This window comes from Gekko japonicus, unplaced genomic scaffold (genome assembly GCF_001447785.1).
Source record: "Gekko japonicus isolate JY-2015 unplaced genomic scaffold, Gekko_japonicus_V1.1 scaffold1516, whole genome shotgun sequence".
NCBI lineage: Eukaryota > Metazoa > Chordata > Lepidosauria > Squamata > Gekkonidae > Gekko > Gekko japonicus.
The window spans coordinates 363,695-376,178 of NW_015172050.1; the positions used below are offsets into that span (position 1 = coordinate 363,695).

Genomic DNA, 12,484 nt, shown 5'->3' on the forward strand with positions numbered 1-12,484 from the left:
CGAGTCCTCTGCTTGCACATAACCCATTCTAAGGAACACGCACTGGTTTCAGCAGAGTAACATTAACAGTGTCTGAAGACAACACAGAGGAACGCACACGAGCCGAAAACAAAGAACACGGAAGATCTGGGCTTTTCATTTTGTTTAAATATTAGTTTTTTAGAGAAACTACGTTTTATGTATTCCATGTCTCGTAAAAAATAACTATAAGGGCATTTTGAATGCCTTCCCTTCATGATCCCACAAACCACAACCTGGTCCATCATCGTGGAGCTTCGTGGTTCATAAACCCCATGAGCAACGAAGCCCCAAAGACCTCAATTTTTTCAGCCCAGGTCCTCCTCCAGTCTGTACATTTTGCTTGTTCTTTAAAAAGATCTTCAGGTTAGAAGAAACAATTTTATCTGCATATCTGAGGCGTGAATAAATTCAGATCCTAGCTTGCACATCCATTGTTTTATGTGGATCGCAGGCACGAAAGGGGTGTGAGGTTACAGATTTAATAAGGTATTCAAAGGCTAAACAAATGGAGAAGTGGAGGGAGAATGAGACGAAGTTATTTTCTTGGCTGGGGAGCCATTCAATCGAGGCCCAGGCATATGCAGGACTTACTGAAATCTTTCCGGCGTCAGAAAGTTTAGCAAGTGGAACAGTTCCTCCAGGTTGTTCTGCAAAGGGGTCCCCGTGAGCAGCAGCTTGTGTTGAAGAGAGTAGCCGTTCAGAACCCGGAAAAACTGAGAAGAGCATTGGAAAGGGCGGAGGGAGAAAGGAGAGGTGGTCAAGGGTCATCCAGTTCACTGCTGTACCTCAGAGCCTTCTTGGCAGTGGCACCTAAACCCTGGAACTCTCTCCCCAAGGAGACCTGCCCCCCCTTATGTTGCCCTCTTCTGCCCAGGGGGTGAAGACTGTTTTGTTTCGTTTGGGATTTCCTCAGTGATCCCTCCCTTCTCCCCCAAAGTTTTAATCGTTTCTGTGTATTGTATCATTTTAGCTCCGGTTTTAATTGCCTCGACAACGTGCTTTTAAGATGAAATTCTATTATATATGTTTTAATTTGATAGCCACCTCGGTGGCCCTACCACGGGAGAAGGGCAGGGAAAATTTCTGTAAAACAAACAATCCTTGTCTTCGCTCTCCAAGCGAGTCCTCTGCTTGCACATAACCCATTCTAAGGAACACGCACTGGTTCCACCAGAGTAACATTAACAGTGTCTGAAGACAACACAGAGGAACGCACACGAGGCGAAAACAAAGAACACGGCCTTTTCATTTTGTTTAAATATTAGTCTTTTAGAGAAACTACGTTTTAAGTATTCCATGTCTCGTAAAAAATAACTATGCAGCACCAGCATATTTTAAGGACATTCAGAAGTAGAAATTCACACAGCAAGTCATTGCAGAGGGGAAAAACAAAGCGTCCAGAGTAACCTGGAGAGAAGCACACGCATACGAATGGCATCAGCAGTTACGCAGGACTTAAATGACAACACTTCGGGAAGAAATTTCTGATCTAGGCGAGTCCCCATAGTTTGTGCTACGAGATCAGAGGACAGAATCACAGGAACTGCAGAGCCGAAGGACCCGGTCCCTACCTTGGACTGGTTATTCTTCAATCTGTGCGCTTCATCCACTATGAGGCAGGCCCAGTCAATGGAGCCCAGAATGGCCATATCGATCGTGACCAGCTCGTAGGAAGTGAGCAACACATGGAACTTCACAGACGCCTCTTTCTGCAGAGACCAGAGGTCACACATTAAGCTTTTAAAGGGAACGAATCCAATGCAGACGTCAATTGGACCGGAACAGGACCCAACTGAGCCACACCCGTCATCTACTGACAAACCCAGGGCACGTTTCGTTTATTTACACCCAGCCTCTCTCCCCAGTGGGACCCAAAGCGGCTTACGCCCTTCTCCTCTCCTCCATTTTATCCTCACAGCCACCTTGTGAGGTGGGTTAAGCCGAGAATGTGTGACCCAGTGAACTCCCGTCGCAGGGTGGGGATTTGAATCCGGGTCTCCCGGCCCGACACGCTCAACTATTCAGATGCAGGCAAAACAGGGAGCACCCCACACGAATGGGGCATCTATACCTTCATCCTGGAAGCCTTCTTTCCTCCACGGATGGCATTGTCCTCAAAGGAGAACTCGTTCTCACGGATGATGGCCCGGCTGTCTTTGTCCCCGACGTAGGTCACCACGTACATATCGGGGGCCCACATCTCAAACTCTCTTTCCCAGTTGATGATGGTGGACAACGGGGCACTTACTAAGAATGGTCCTTTAGAGTGTCCCTGTGGGCAGATACAGAGATAACTAAGATTGCGGGAAGAACGCATCCGGAAGGGGGTGGGGGTTCGAGGCGCACTCCAAGCCACACAACAGCCCCTCACCTCTTTGTACAGCGAATACAGGAACACGGCCGTCTGGACAGTCTTCCCCAGGCCCATTTCGTCAGCCAGAATGGTGTCCGTGCCCTGGGCCCAGGAGAATCGCAGCCAGTTCAGACCCTCCAGCTGGTACGGATGCAAGGTTCCTCCGGTCACGTCCAGGTAATCGGGCTGCCTGTCGTACTTCACTGTCGGCTGCAATGGTGGGAGAGAGAAGGAATGTTTCTCCGCTGCTCCCCTAAGGCAGGGCCAAGAGCCAAGGCTTGCTTTGCTGGCTCGATGTGCAAAGTCCCAGTCCAGAGACACAATAAAACAAACTTCACTTTCCAAACACTCTTAGCTGTGAAGAGCTGGTATCCTTAAAGCCAGCCACAGTCAATTCCAGTACGCTTTCGTGTGCATGTATTGTAAGAGGGACAGGAATAATATGAAAAATACTGTAATAAGACGCTAAATAAATATGATAACTATTTGAAATCAACTGGTGTGAAATTATTTTTTTATCTTATGTGTATCTCTTAATGTGTGTAGATTATACACAATTACGACAACGTGAAATTCCACTAAGGTCTTGATTATTCAATTGAAATACAATTTTGTATGACAGCAAGAAAAATCAACAAACACGTGAGTACAATTTTGAAGTAACATATCGAGAGGAACCATCATCATCAAGAAGGCTCATTACACGAGGATCCCGGGTATAAACTCCCTCATTCTGTTAAACTTCTTCAGTGCAATTGAAAAAATGTACAGATTTACCACATAGCCGTGTGACAACACAGTTCTAAGAGTACATGTTGTTGTAATTGTGTATAACATTCAAACGTTAAAAAATAATTTCACACCAGTTGATTCGAATAGTTATATTTATTTAGCGTCTCATTACAGTGTTTTTCATATTATTACTGCTCCTTTCCACTGTAATCCTTCTAATGCTAGTTCATGTATTGTAAGAGGGACAGTACTCGATCAAAGAGCGATAACCATCAACTGCGCCCTCATCTAAAAACCATGAGACACCAGGAACAGTTCGGGGAAAATTTACCCACACCAAGGGATCAACCCACTCAGCATCATGTCTTAACTGGATGCTGGTGGCTATGTACATAACACTCACACACCAACCTTGTATACCTTCGAGCCATACATCACCATACTACTGCATGCACAGAAACCAGAAACCCCTTCCTACTCAACACCGAGCACAGATGACAGCACACTGCTGTTTTTTTAAGTGTATGCACAGTATCAGGGTTAACCAGGGCCTGGGCCTTCTGTTTGTGACAGGCGATTGGGGCGCTTCATGGGGGACTTGTTTCTGTCCGATTTTGTTTTTTAATCCTGACCTTCCGCCATAGAGTTTAGGGTTGTACACGCAGCTCCCCTTTACCCAAGGCCAGCAAATCAGGAAGAGTAAGAGAAGTTTTTATACTCTGCTTTTCTCTACCCGAAGGAGTCTCAAAGCAGCTTACAGTCACCTTCCCTTCCTCTCCCCACAACAGGCCCCTTGTGAGGTAGGGGAGGTGGAGAGGAGAGGTCTGAGAGAACTGTGACTGGCCCCAGGTCACCCAGCAGGCCTTGTGTGGAGGAGTGGGGAATCAAACCCGGCTCGCCAGGTTAGAGTCTGCCGCTCTTAACTGCTACACCATGCTGGCTGGATGCCGCACTTGTCCCTTTTCCCTCACTGTCTTAAGTGCCACAGAAGGCACTGCCACCACTTCTCTCCACAGCCTCCCACCGTGCTTGTTGGGGAAGAAGAACTGGAAGGAGCTTGAAGCAATGCCACTGCTCTCTGCCTGCAAATCATGGCTTCCCCATCATACTTTGTAGCTGTTGGCTGGTTGGGCCAAGGGCTCCCAATCTATCTCAGCCACTTCTCTTTAACAGAAAGAGCTGGTCATGGCAAAGAAGAGGTAGATTTATAACCGCCCTTCACTCAGAGTGGCTTACAAACTCCTTTCCCTTCCCCTCCCTACAACAGACACCCTGTGAGGTAGGTGGGGCTGAGAGAGCTCTGACAGAAACTCCTCGAGAGAACAGCTCCGAAAGAACTCATGACTGACCCAAGGTCACACCAGCTGGCTGCCAGTGGAGGAGTGGGGAATCAAACCCAGTTCTCCAGATTAGAGGCACCTCTTGGCAAGAGATGCAGGCCCAGAGCTGAGCTATCTCCCTGTGTTCCAGGCTGAGCGGAGGCTTCTCCTCTGCAGCTACATGGCAGCAACAAAACTGGCTAGGGGCCAGGTTTCCACAGGATGCATTAATCCGCAGGCTTGCCCTGATGGCGCAGTCCTCCCTTCAGTGGGAGAGAGCATCTGGACGCACCATGTGGTTCCCCAGCCCCCACCCTGGAGACACAAACTGCCAAGCCAATATATGTCCACTTTCCTTCTAGCAGCTCCCGCACCTGGGAAGGTGTAACTTACATCTACAGTTGGCGTTTCTGGGGGCCTCTCCAGTTTCCGCAACTTCACTTTCTTTATCTTCTTGCCGGGTCTTCCTTCTTCACCCCTCATTAACTCCCTGTGCAAAACAAAAAAAAAAAATAGAGTGCCACACACAGGCTGAATAGACTCTGATCAGTAATAACCCTTGAAGATGAGAGGGGAAAAAGTTTATTGCTCTGGAAAACCACCAATCCTTTCAGAGAGAGAGAGTACAAGATGCTCTGTTCACAATACCAGTCCAGCAAAGGCACAGCCACTAGGACTCACGCTCACCCTTTCCACAAAAAGCCCTCACATTCTTACCTGTGGTTCCAATATCCCTGCTTGTAGATGTCATAATCCTGAATTTCTGCCTCCTCATTTTCCCAAGAGGCCTGGTCATAGGGAAGGTCCCTCCACTTGATCAGGTAGTGAACGTTCCCCTTCTTATCCACACTGGAGGAAGGAGAAAAGAGACCAAGCGCACGTCACGCGAGAGAGGAGACTGGCGTTCCTGTTCTCATTCTCCCCATAAAGGTGACCCATCCACCCGTGGGGATTCGGTAGGCGCAAATCTGGCTTGCCAGCCTTTAAACAAATAAGGGTGCGGTTTTGAGCCCACCCCTCGGACGATATGCGCATTGGTGCAAAGTGGGGACATCAAGCTGCAAGGAGCCGTGCCTCCTACTGTCATGTGTTCTGCCCATGTGCTTGGTAACGGCCCCAAGGCTCGGAATTGTGTTCCCCAAGGAGAGACCTTCCAGAAGGGGCATTTCATCCCCCCCCCTCCACACACACCCACTTATGCTGGGAGGAGATAGGATTCTTATCACTGTGCTGCCTGTCGTGTATTAGTGCTGCTGATTATATGTTGCTCATGCTTTTGTAACCGCTGCCTTGAAATTTTAAAAGGTGACTGAAGCACACATTTTAAAAGGCAACTGCACGTGCACGCACACACAAGCACACACTTCCGGCCTCTCCTTGTCCGGGAGTGCTTCCACATCAAATATAACCAAGTATTAAAAGTTTCAAAAGACTGAGGCCAACTAGGTCTCTTCGCCACCTGTGGTTGAGAATCCGATGGATCATCATCCACTCTGGCTTGATCCCGTAGCGGTAAAAGCGCTCCTCCATCTCTGCAAAGGTGGGGTCCTTGTTCTTGCGCTTGCGGCTCTTCTCTTCCTCTCCCCCGAAATCACCTGCGGGGGGCTCATCCATATCGTTCTTGCGTTGGTAATTGCGAAACATGACCTGGCAATGCAGCTCCAGCTGAGGCGGACGGAGACAGAAGCAGTTTACACGTTAGAGAAACAACGTAGGATTGAGTCAACGCCTTTGCTTTGGCCGGGGGAGGAAGAGACACGTCCTTTGCATACCTGTAGTTCAGACACCCACGAACAATGCCAGTAGGACATGCCCTGCCATTTGACAAAGAACTGTCGCTCCGGTCTTCCCTCCAGGGGCTTCGGAGAAGGAGCGTTTGGATCTGCATCAGCTGGCCGTGGCACGGGTGTGGGTAGAGGGGGCTGCCCCCATTTCCAAGTCAAGATCTTCTGCACCTTGCCCTTCATAGGTGGGCACTGTGGAGAGACGAAGGCATTAGGAACACTGGCCTCATTCTCTTGCCTCCACTCTCATAAGAACATAGGAAGAGCCCTGCTGGATCAGACGGGTGGTCCATCTAGTCCAGTATCCTGTCCCACACGGTGGCCAGCCAGTTCCTCTGGAGGGCCAACGACAGGGCATAGAGACCGAGGCCTTTATAAGGACATCAGAAGAGCCCTGCTGGATCAGACCAGGGGTCCATCTAGTCCAGCATCCTGTCTCACACAGTGGCCAAGCAGTTCCTCTGGATGGCCAACAACAGGGCATAGAGACCAAGGTCTTCCCCTGAGGTTGCCTCTTGGCTCTGGGATTCAGAGGCTTAGTGCCTCTGAATGTGGAGGTTCCCCTCAGCCACCATGGCTAGTAGCCATTGATAGACTTATCCTCCATGAATCTAATCCCCTTTTAAAGATAAGCTACTTGCTTGAGATGCCAGATATGTTCGTTGCAGGTATAGCATCTGGCAAGCTGTGTTAGTGGTTTCCACTACTCTAGTGGTTTCCCATTACTCTAATTTTTGGAACTCAAATTTATACTCCTTTCTGAGATCTTATGGGCACTCTTGAAGACCTCTTCACCAACACTGTGCTTCACTTTAGACCTCCACGAGAAAATGTGTTACATTTCTATCTCAGACAATTTACAATTGGGGGGGGGAATGCGAGATTTTAAATTCCTGACAGTTTAGCATGAACAAGAGTTGCATCTGCCTCATACACCTGACAGAACATCCCAATACTGTCTACTGTTCCTCAACTCAATGAAATCTTGCACCAAAATCACACTCGTATTTCGTTCATGTTTTTAGAACCTAAGGCTCCAACTGCCTTTTTGCTACAGCTTGTACATGATCCTGTAAGTTCACACCCTGGAGAAAACGGCTTTAATTAAAAAAAAAAATACAAAACCACCCAGGTAAATCATTTGCAAAAGCTAGTTGCCATGACACCAAACAAAATCTGTAGCCAGGGATCAGTCGCAAGTACAAAAATGTAATCTGCATTCAGAGCCCGACCCAAAAGTTTCAGGTGGGTAGCCGTGCATTAGAACTACATTTGAGTCACCTTAAGGAGCATCTAGACTTCAACAGTATAAGCTTTTGAGAGCCAAAGTTTCCTTCTGACTCTCAAAAGCTTCTACCCTGGAAATCTTGTTAGTCTTTAGAGGTGCTACTGGAAGTGTCATCATAGGCTTCTAACCCAGAACCTGAACGTGAGAGGCCTGGATTACAATACACCCAGAAAGAAGGGGGAAGAAAAACTGAACCAACCAAGCAAAAACCTCCAAATGAAGTTTAGAAAACTAGTAAAGGGACAAAAGTTAAAAACATCAATAGGTATACACGTGTTTATTTCAGAAACATATAAAACCTTGTAGGGGCCCAAGTAAAGCCTCATAAAATTATCAAAGTGACAAATGCACAAAAAGAAGAAGAGATTGGATTTATACCCCGCCCTTCACTACCCAAATGTGTCTCAGGGCGGCTTACAAACTCCTTTCCCTTCCCCTCCCCACAACAGACAGCCTGTGAGGTAGGTGGGGCTGAGAGAGCTCTTGACAGAAACTGCTCTTTTTCAAGAACAGCTCTTATCAGAACTACGGCTTGCCCAAGGTCATCCAGCCAGGTGCAAGTGGAGGAGTGGGGAATCAAACCCGGTTCTCCCAGATTAGAGTCCGCGCACTTAAACACTACACCAAACCACATACAACTTGATGCATTCCAGCCCCCAAGAGCCTTCTTCAGAGGTCAAATAGTACAGAATACAACATGCAACAAAGCTCCTGTTATGCTTGTGAGGCAGTAAACAATTGATATAGGACCAAAAAATGGAATGTTCCAATCTGGAATTGAATGACACACAAATAAATTTGTTTGCGGGGCCACAAATGTATCTGGCCTTGTGTCAGAAACAACTGAATACGCTGGAGATAATAATAGTACCAATATGTGCCTTCCAGTTTAGGTCCTAAAAGTACAAGTTACATTGGCCCTGATAAGGCGATTTTACTTGAACTCTTAGGACCTAAACTGGAAGTCACATATTGGTACTATTACTATCTCCAACAAATGCAGTTGCTTCTGACATAAGGCCAGATACATTTGTGGCCCCACAAACAAATTGTTTTTGGTGTCATTCAATTCCAGATTAGAACATTCCATTTTTGGTCCTATATCCATTGTTCACTGCCTCGCAAGTATAACAGGGGCTTTGTGGCATGTTGTATTCTGTACTATTTGACCTCTGAAGAAGGCTCTTGTGGGCCAAAACACGTCAGGCCATATATGGTTCTTTTTATGCATTTGTCACCTTGATTCTTTTATGAAGCTTTACTTGGGACCCTGCAAGGCTTTTATATGTTTTTGAAACAAACACGTGTACTTTTGTCTATACCTATCGATGTTTTTAACTTTTGGCCCTTCATTAGTATTCGAAACTTCCTTTGGAGGTTGTTCCTGAATCACAGTACACCTTTCCTCACGCGGCTCCCAGGGCCACCGTTTCCAAAAGAGCGCGAGAACTCACCGTGCAGCGGGGGCAAAGCCACTCTCCGTTGGGGATCTCTGGCAGGGGGGGGTTCAGGCAGTGGATGTGGTAGGAAGAAGGGCAGGCGTCGCAGCAGAGCAGCTCCCCTCCGTCTTTGCAGACGCGGCAGAACTCCATGTGGTGGTCGTCCTCCTCCTCCTCGGCGTCCCCCACCACGTCCTCCATGGCTTCCTCGCCCTCGGAGTTGTCCTCCTTTGCTTCCCACTGGATGCCCTCTTTCTCCTGAAGGGGAAGGGGGGAAACGGTCAGGAGGAGGAGCCGAGAGAACCCCAGCCAGCGCTCTCGGCCTGCCGCTGCCTCGTCAGCCTGCTGGCGAACGTAGAACTGAGAACTCACACAGTGCGGGCAGCTCCACTTGCCCTCTGGCGCTTTCTCCATATCTGGATCCAGACAAACCATATGGTAGGCACGAGGGCAAGTGTCACACAGGATGATCTCTCCCCCCTGTTGGCACACCTCACAGTAGTCCTGGTGGTCTGTTTCGTATCCGTCAACGGTGGCAGCAGAATCCTCTTCTCCTAGAAGGGTAGGGGAAGTGGGCAAGGCATGAGGCAGCTGGCACGAGCGGCAAGTCCTTCGTGCAACAAGGAGAATGCCAAAGCGGAGTTCACCGCAGCACGAGCAAGGCTCAAAAAGAGTCAACATTCAGACAGCTATAGCTGCAGAGGTGGCAGTCCAGAGTGTGATCCTGAGCAGCAGCGAACCAGCTGTTGTACACAATAGATAAAGGCCCCAAGGGAGCTTGAAGATCTTCCCATAATGCCTGCACCACACTATAGGACTTATCCCTTGAAAGACGGACAAAGTGTTCTAACGTACTCTGAGCTCTTCCCAAGGTTCACAACCATAAAACTTTTAGAGAAGAGGAGATTGGATTTATACCCCGCCCTTCACTACCCAAAGGAGTCTCAGAGCGGCTTACAATCTCCTTCCCCTCCCCACAACAGACACCCTGTGAGGCAGGTGGGGTTGAGAGAGCTCTTTCGAGAACTGCCCTTGAGAGAACAGCTCTGAAAGAACTTGTAACTGACCCAAGGTCACACCAGCAGTTCCATGTGGAGAAGTGGGGAATCAAACCCAGTTCTCCCAGATCAGAGTCCGCGCTCTTAACCACTACACCAAACTGGCTCTTTACACATCTGTCCTCAGGGCCGTGACCACCATGAAACCCACCCCAACACACACACTCTATGCAGGTGGCCCTATCAGGCTGAGCACAGTTCTGTACCTTTCTTTTTCTTCTTCCCTGCTCTCATTTTCTTGCGACTGCGGCTGCTACGGCTGGTGGACCCGTCAGACACAGAGTAGCTGTTGATGCTGGCGTCATCAAAGTCTGACTCAACATCCAGGTCGTCCTCCTCGCTCTGAACCGTGGAGAGAGGTACAGGTCAGGGGAAACCAGCGTGGCGCCCCTTGGCCCCCCCCCCAACCGCCACATCCCTCAGGAGGCCTAGTAGGTAGGAGCAACCCCCCTCCCTCGGCACCCTCTTACTGGGAGAAGAGAAACTCACAGACGATCTTTTACGCTTGGAGCCAAATCCTCCCAGCTTGATTTTCAAGGGAGCCACCTTCTTGGTTTTGGGCTTTTTGATCTCCGGGACGCGAGGGCTGGGCTTGGGTTTCTTCCGGGCGTTGGGACCTAAGAGACAGGCCACCACCGCTCCGTCACTAAGTATCACCTGGAGCTAGTGGCACAAACCACTGTAAAGTTGAACGCAGGAGGGCTTGGGCCAAAACAGACCTTAACAAGAGACGACCAGCAGGGTCTCAAAGCACCCACTATACCCCCCCCCCATCAGAGTAGCAAGAAGAAGACGTGAGCAGAGAGCTAGACACCCTCGCCCGTTACACCCACGCCACTCTCACCTTTGCCCTCCTTGGTCTTGGCCTTTCGGAGAGGCACTTCCACGGGGGGCTGAGGCAGGACCGTATCCACGTTCGCCACCATGCTCTCTACCACGGCTACTGCAGCTGCAGCCGCTGCCGCCACCGACGCTCCAGAGCTCCCTTTGAAAGGGTTGTTGGTGCTGAACTCTCGCCACTTGGCCCCGAGCACCATCATCATTTTTGAGACAGCAATTTTGGGGTTCTTGGCAGCAATAAGCGGTCTGGGGGGGGGGAGAGAGAGAAAGGAGTACTGTTAGGTATTGCTGATTTCTCAGGAAGCTTTATCCAAGTTAAGACCCACTTCTCAAGAAAACTAGCTACCTTATTCCCCTGAAAACTGCAAACACGGGGAAAACGTTTTCATTTATGAACACTAAAAAAGCGCTTGTTTGTTCACTGTGTTTGATTATGCTTTTGGGGCCAAAAACATTGGCTTCCAAAACAACTTGCAGAAATCGCCAGCTACAAGAATGCCAATTAAAATTATAATCTAGTTTCTTAAAGTTTCTTAAGCTTCAGCTTTACCATAAGTGGCAGATCTGTGGTCGTCAATTGCTTTGTTGGCTGCATTTCAGTCCTTCCCTCTTAGACTAACTACGGCCTTGGGGGATCTGCTACATTTAAAGCACCAGGTCTTCTTACAAACACCTTGTATTTATACAACCAATTCCCCAAAATGCTGAAAGCACTTCATGTACATTATCTCAGCGCTTCTAACAACAGTCCTCTAAAGTGGGCCAGCACCATTACACACGCCGCCTCCTCAGTGTGCAGATGAGTAGCTGAGGTTCAGAAGCTTGCTTAGAGACACCTAACAAATGCACCACGCAGCCGAGCACTGAACAGTGATTTCGGTCTTGTACCTCTAAGGCCATTTGCTCTAGAGAGCTAAATGCTGGAAGAGCTCACCTGACGAACTGGCTGAAGGCTTTGTAGTTGGTGAGAGTGCGGTAATCCTCTTCTGTGAAAACGTGGTCGATATCCTCCATGCCCCAGTCCTCAAGGAGCTGAGCAGAAGACTTGGGCTCCTGTTGAGAGGGACAGAGTCAGTAGCAACAGAGAGAGAGAGAGAGAACACATAACCTCCGTAAGGAGTCTTTCCCAGTCATGAGAAGAATGCTTGGCAAGGAATGGAAGGATGGGAAGAGGAGGTCCAGGCAGAAAGATGAGGAACATGAGACACCCAACATCCCCTCCCAACCAGGACCACGACTGAGCCAAGATGAACACGGAACCCAGTTTCAGTGGTACCTTGAATTTTGGACATCCCAGCCCTCCACAACCAACCTCCGGGAAGTCAGCAAGGGAGAGAGCATCCGTAGGGTAATGGAATCACTCATCCCAGGAATTTCACAGGATATCGAAAGCATTTCCTCTCTCTCACCTTGGAATCGTTGTCCTCCTCCTCTTCTTCCTCTTCCTCCTTGCGCTTAGCCTTGCTCTTCTTCTCCTTCTTGGGCCCCAGTTTCTTCTTCTTCTTCTTGCCGGGAGTGTAGTCGCTTCCTTCACTGTCTGAGCGCAGCAGCACCTCCTCTTCCTCCTCCACAAACTCATTCCCTTCACCGGAACTGTCACCAAGCTGGGACATGGAAGGGGAGAGAGACCAAGAGGAGGGGGGGGGGGGG

General features: G+C 49.0%; 1 protein-coding gene across 1 annotated transcript in view; it reads right to left on the reverse strand.

The window, feature by feature from the left end:
- Nucleotides 1-12,484, reverse strand: part of CHD4 (chromodomain helicase DNA binding protein 4) — a 40,702-nt gene that overhangs the window by 23,053 nt on the left and 5,165 nt on the right. The window contains exons 4-18 of the mRNA XM_015420732.1: nt 12,244-12,438; nt 11,769-11,887; nt 10,839-11,080; nt 10,484-10,611; nt 10,201-10,336; nt 9,309-9,490; nt 8,952-9,194; nt 6,198-6,401; nt 5,885-6,090; nt 5,143-5,274; nt 4,819-4,915; nt 2,393-2,584; nt 2,093-2,293; nt 1,593-1,730; nt 613-734 (exon numbers count right to left, since the gene is read on the reverse strand). Coding sequence (XP_015276218.1) covers nt 613-734; nt 1,593-1,730; nt 2,093-2,293; nt 2,393-2,584; nt 4,819-4,915; nt 5,143-5,274; nt 5,885-6,090; nt 6,198-6,401; nt 8,952-9,194; nt 9,309-9,490; nt 10,201-10,336; nt 10,484-10,611; nt 10,839-11,080; nt 11,769-11,887; nt 12,244-12,438 — 2,537 coding nt within the window. The remainder of the gene's footprint in view (nt 1-612; nt 735-1,592; nt 1,731-2,092; nt 2,294-2,392; nt 2,585-4,818; nt 4,916-5,142; nt 5,275-5,884; nt 6,091-6,197; nt 6,402-8,951; nt 9,195-9,308; nt 9,491-10,200; nt 10,337-10,483; nt 10,612-10,838; nt 11,081-11,768; nt 11,888-12,243; nt 12,439-12,484) is intronic.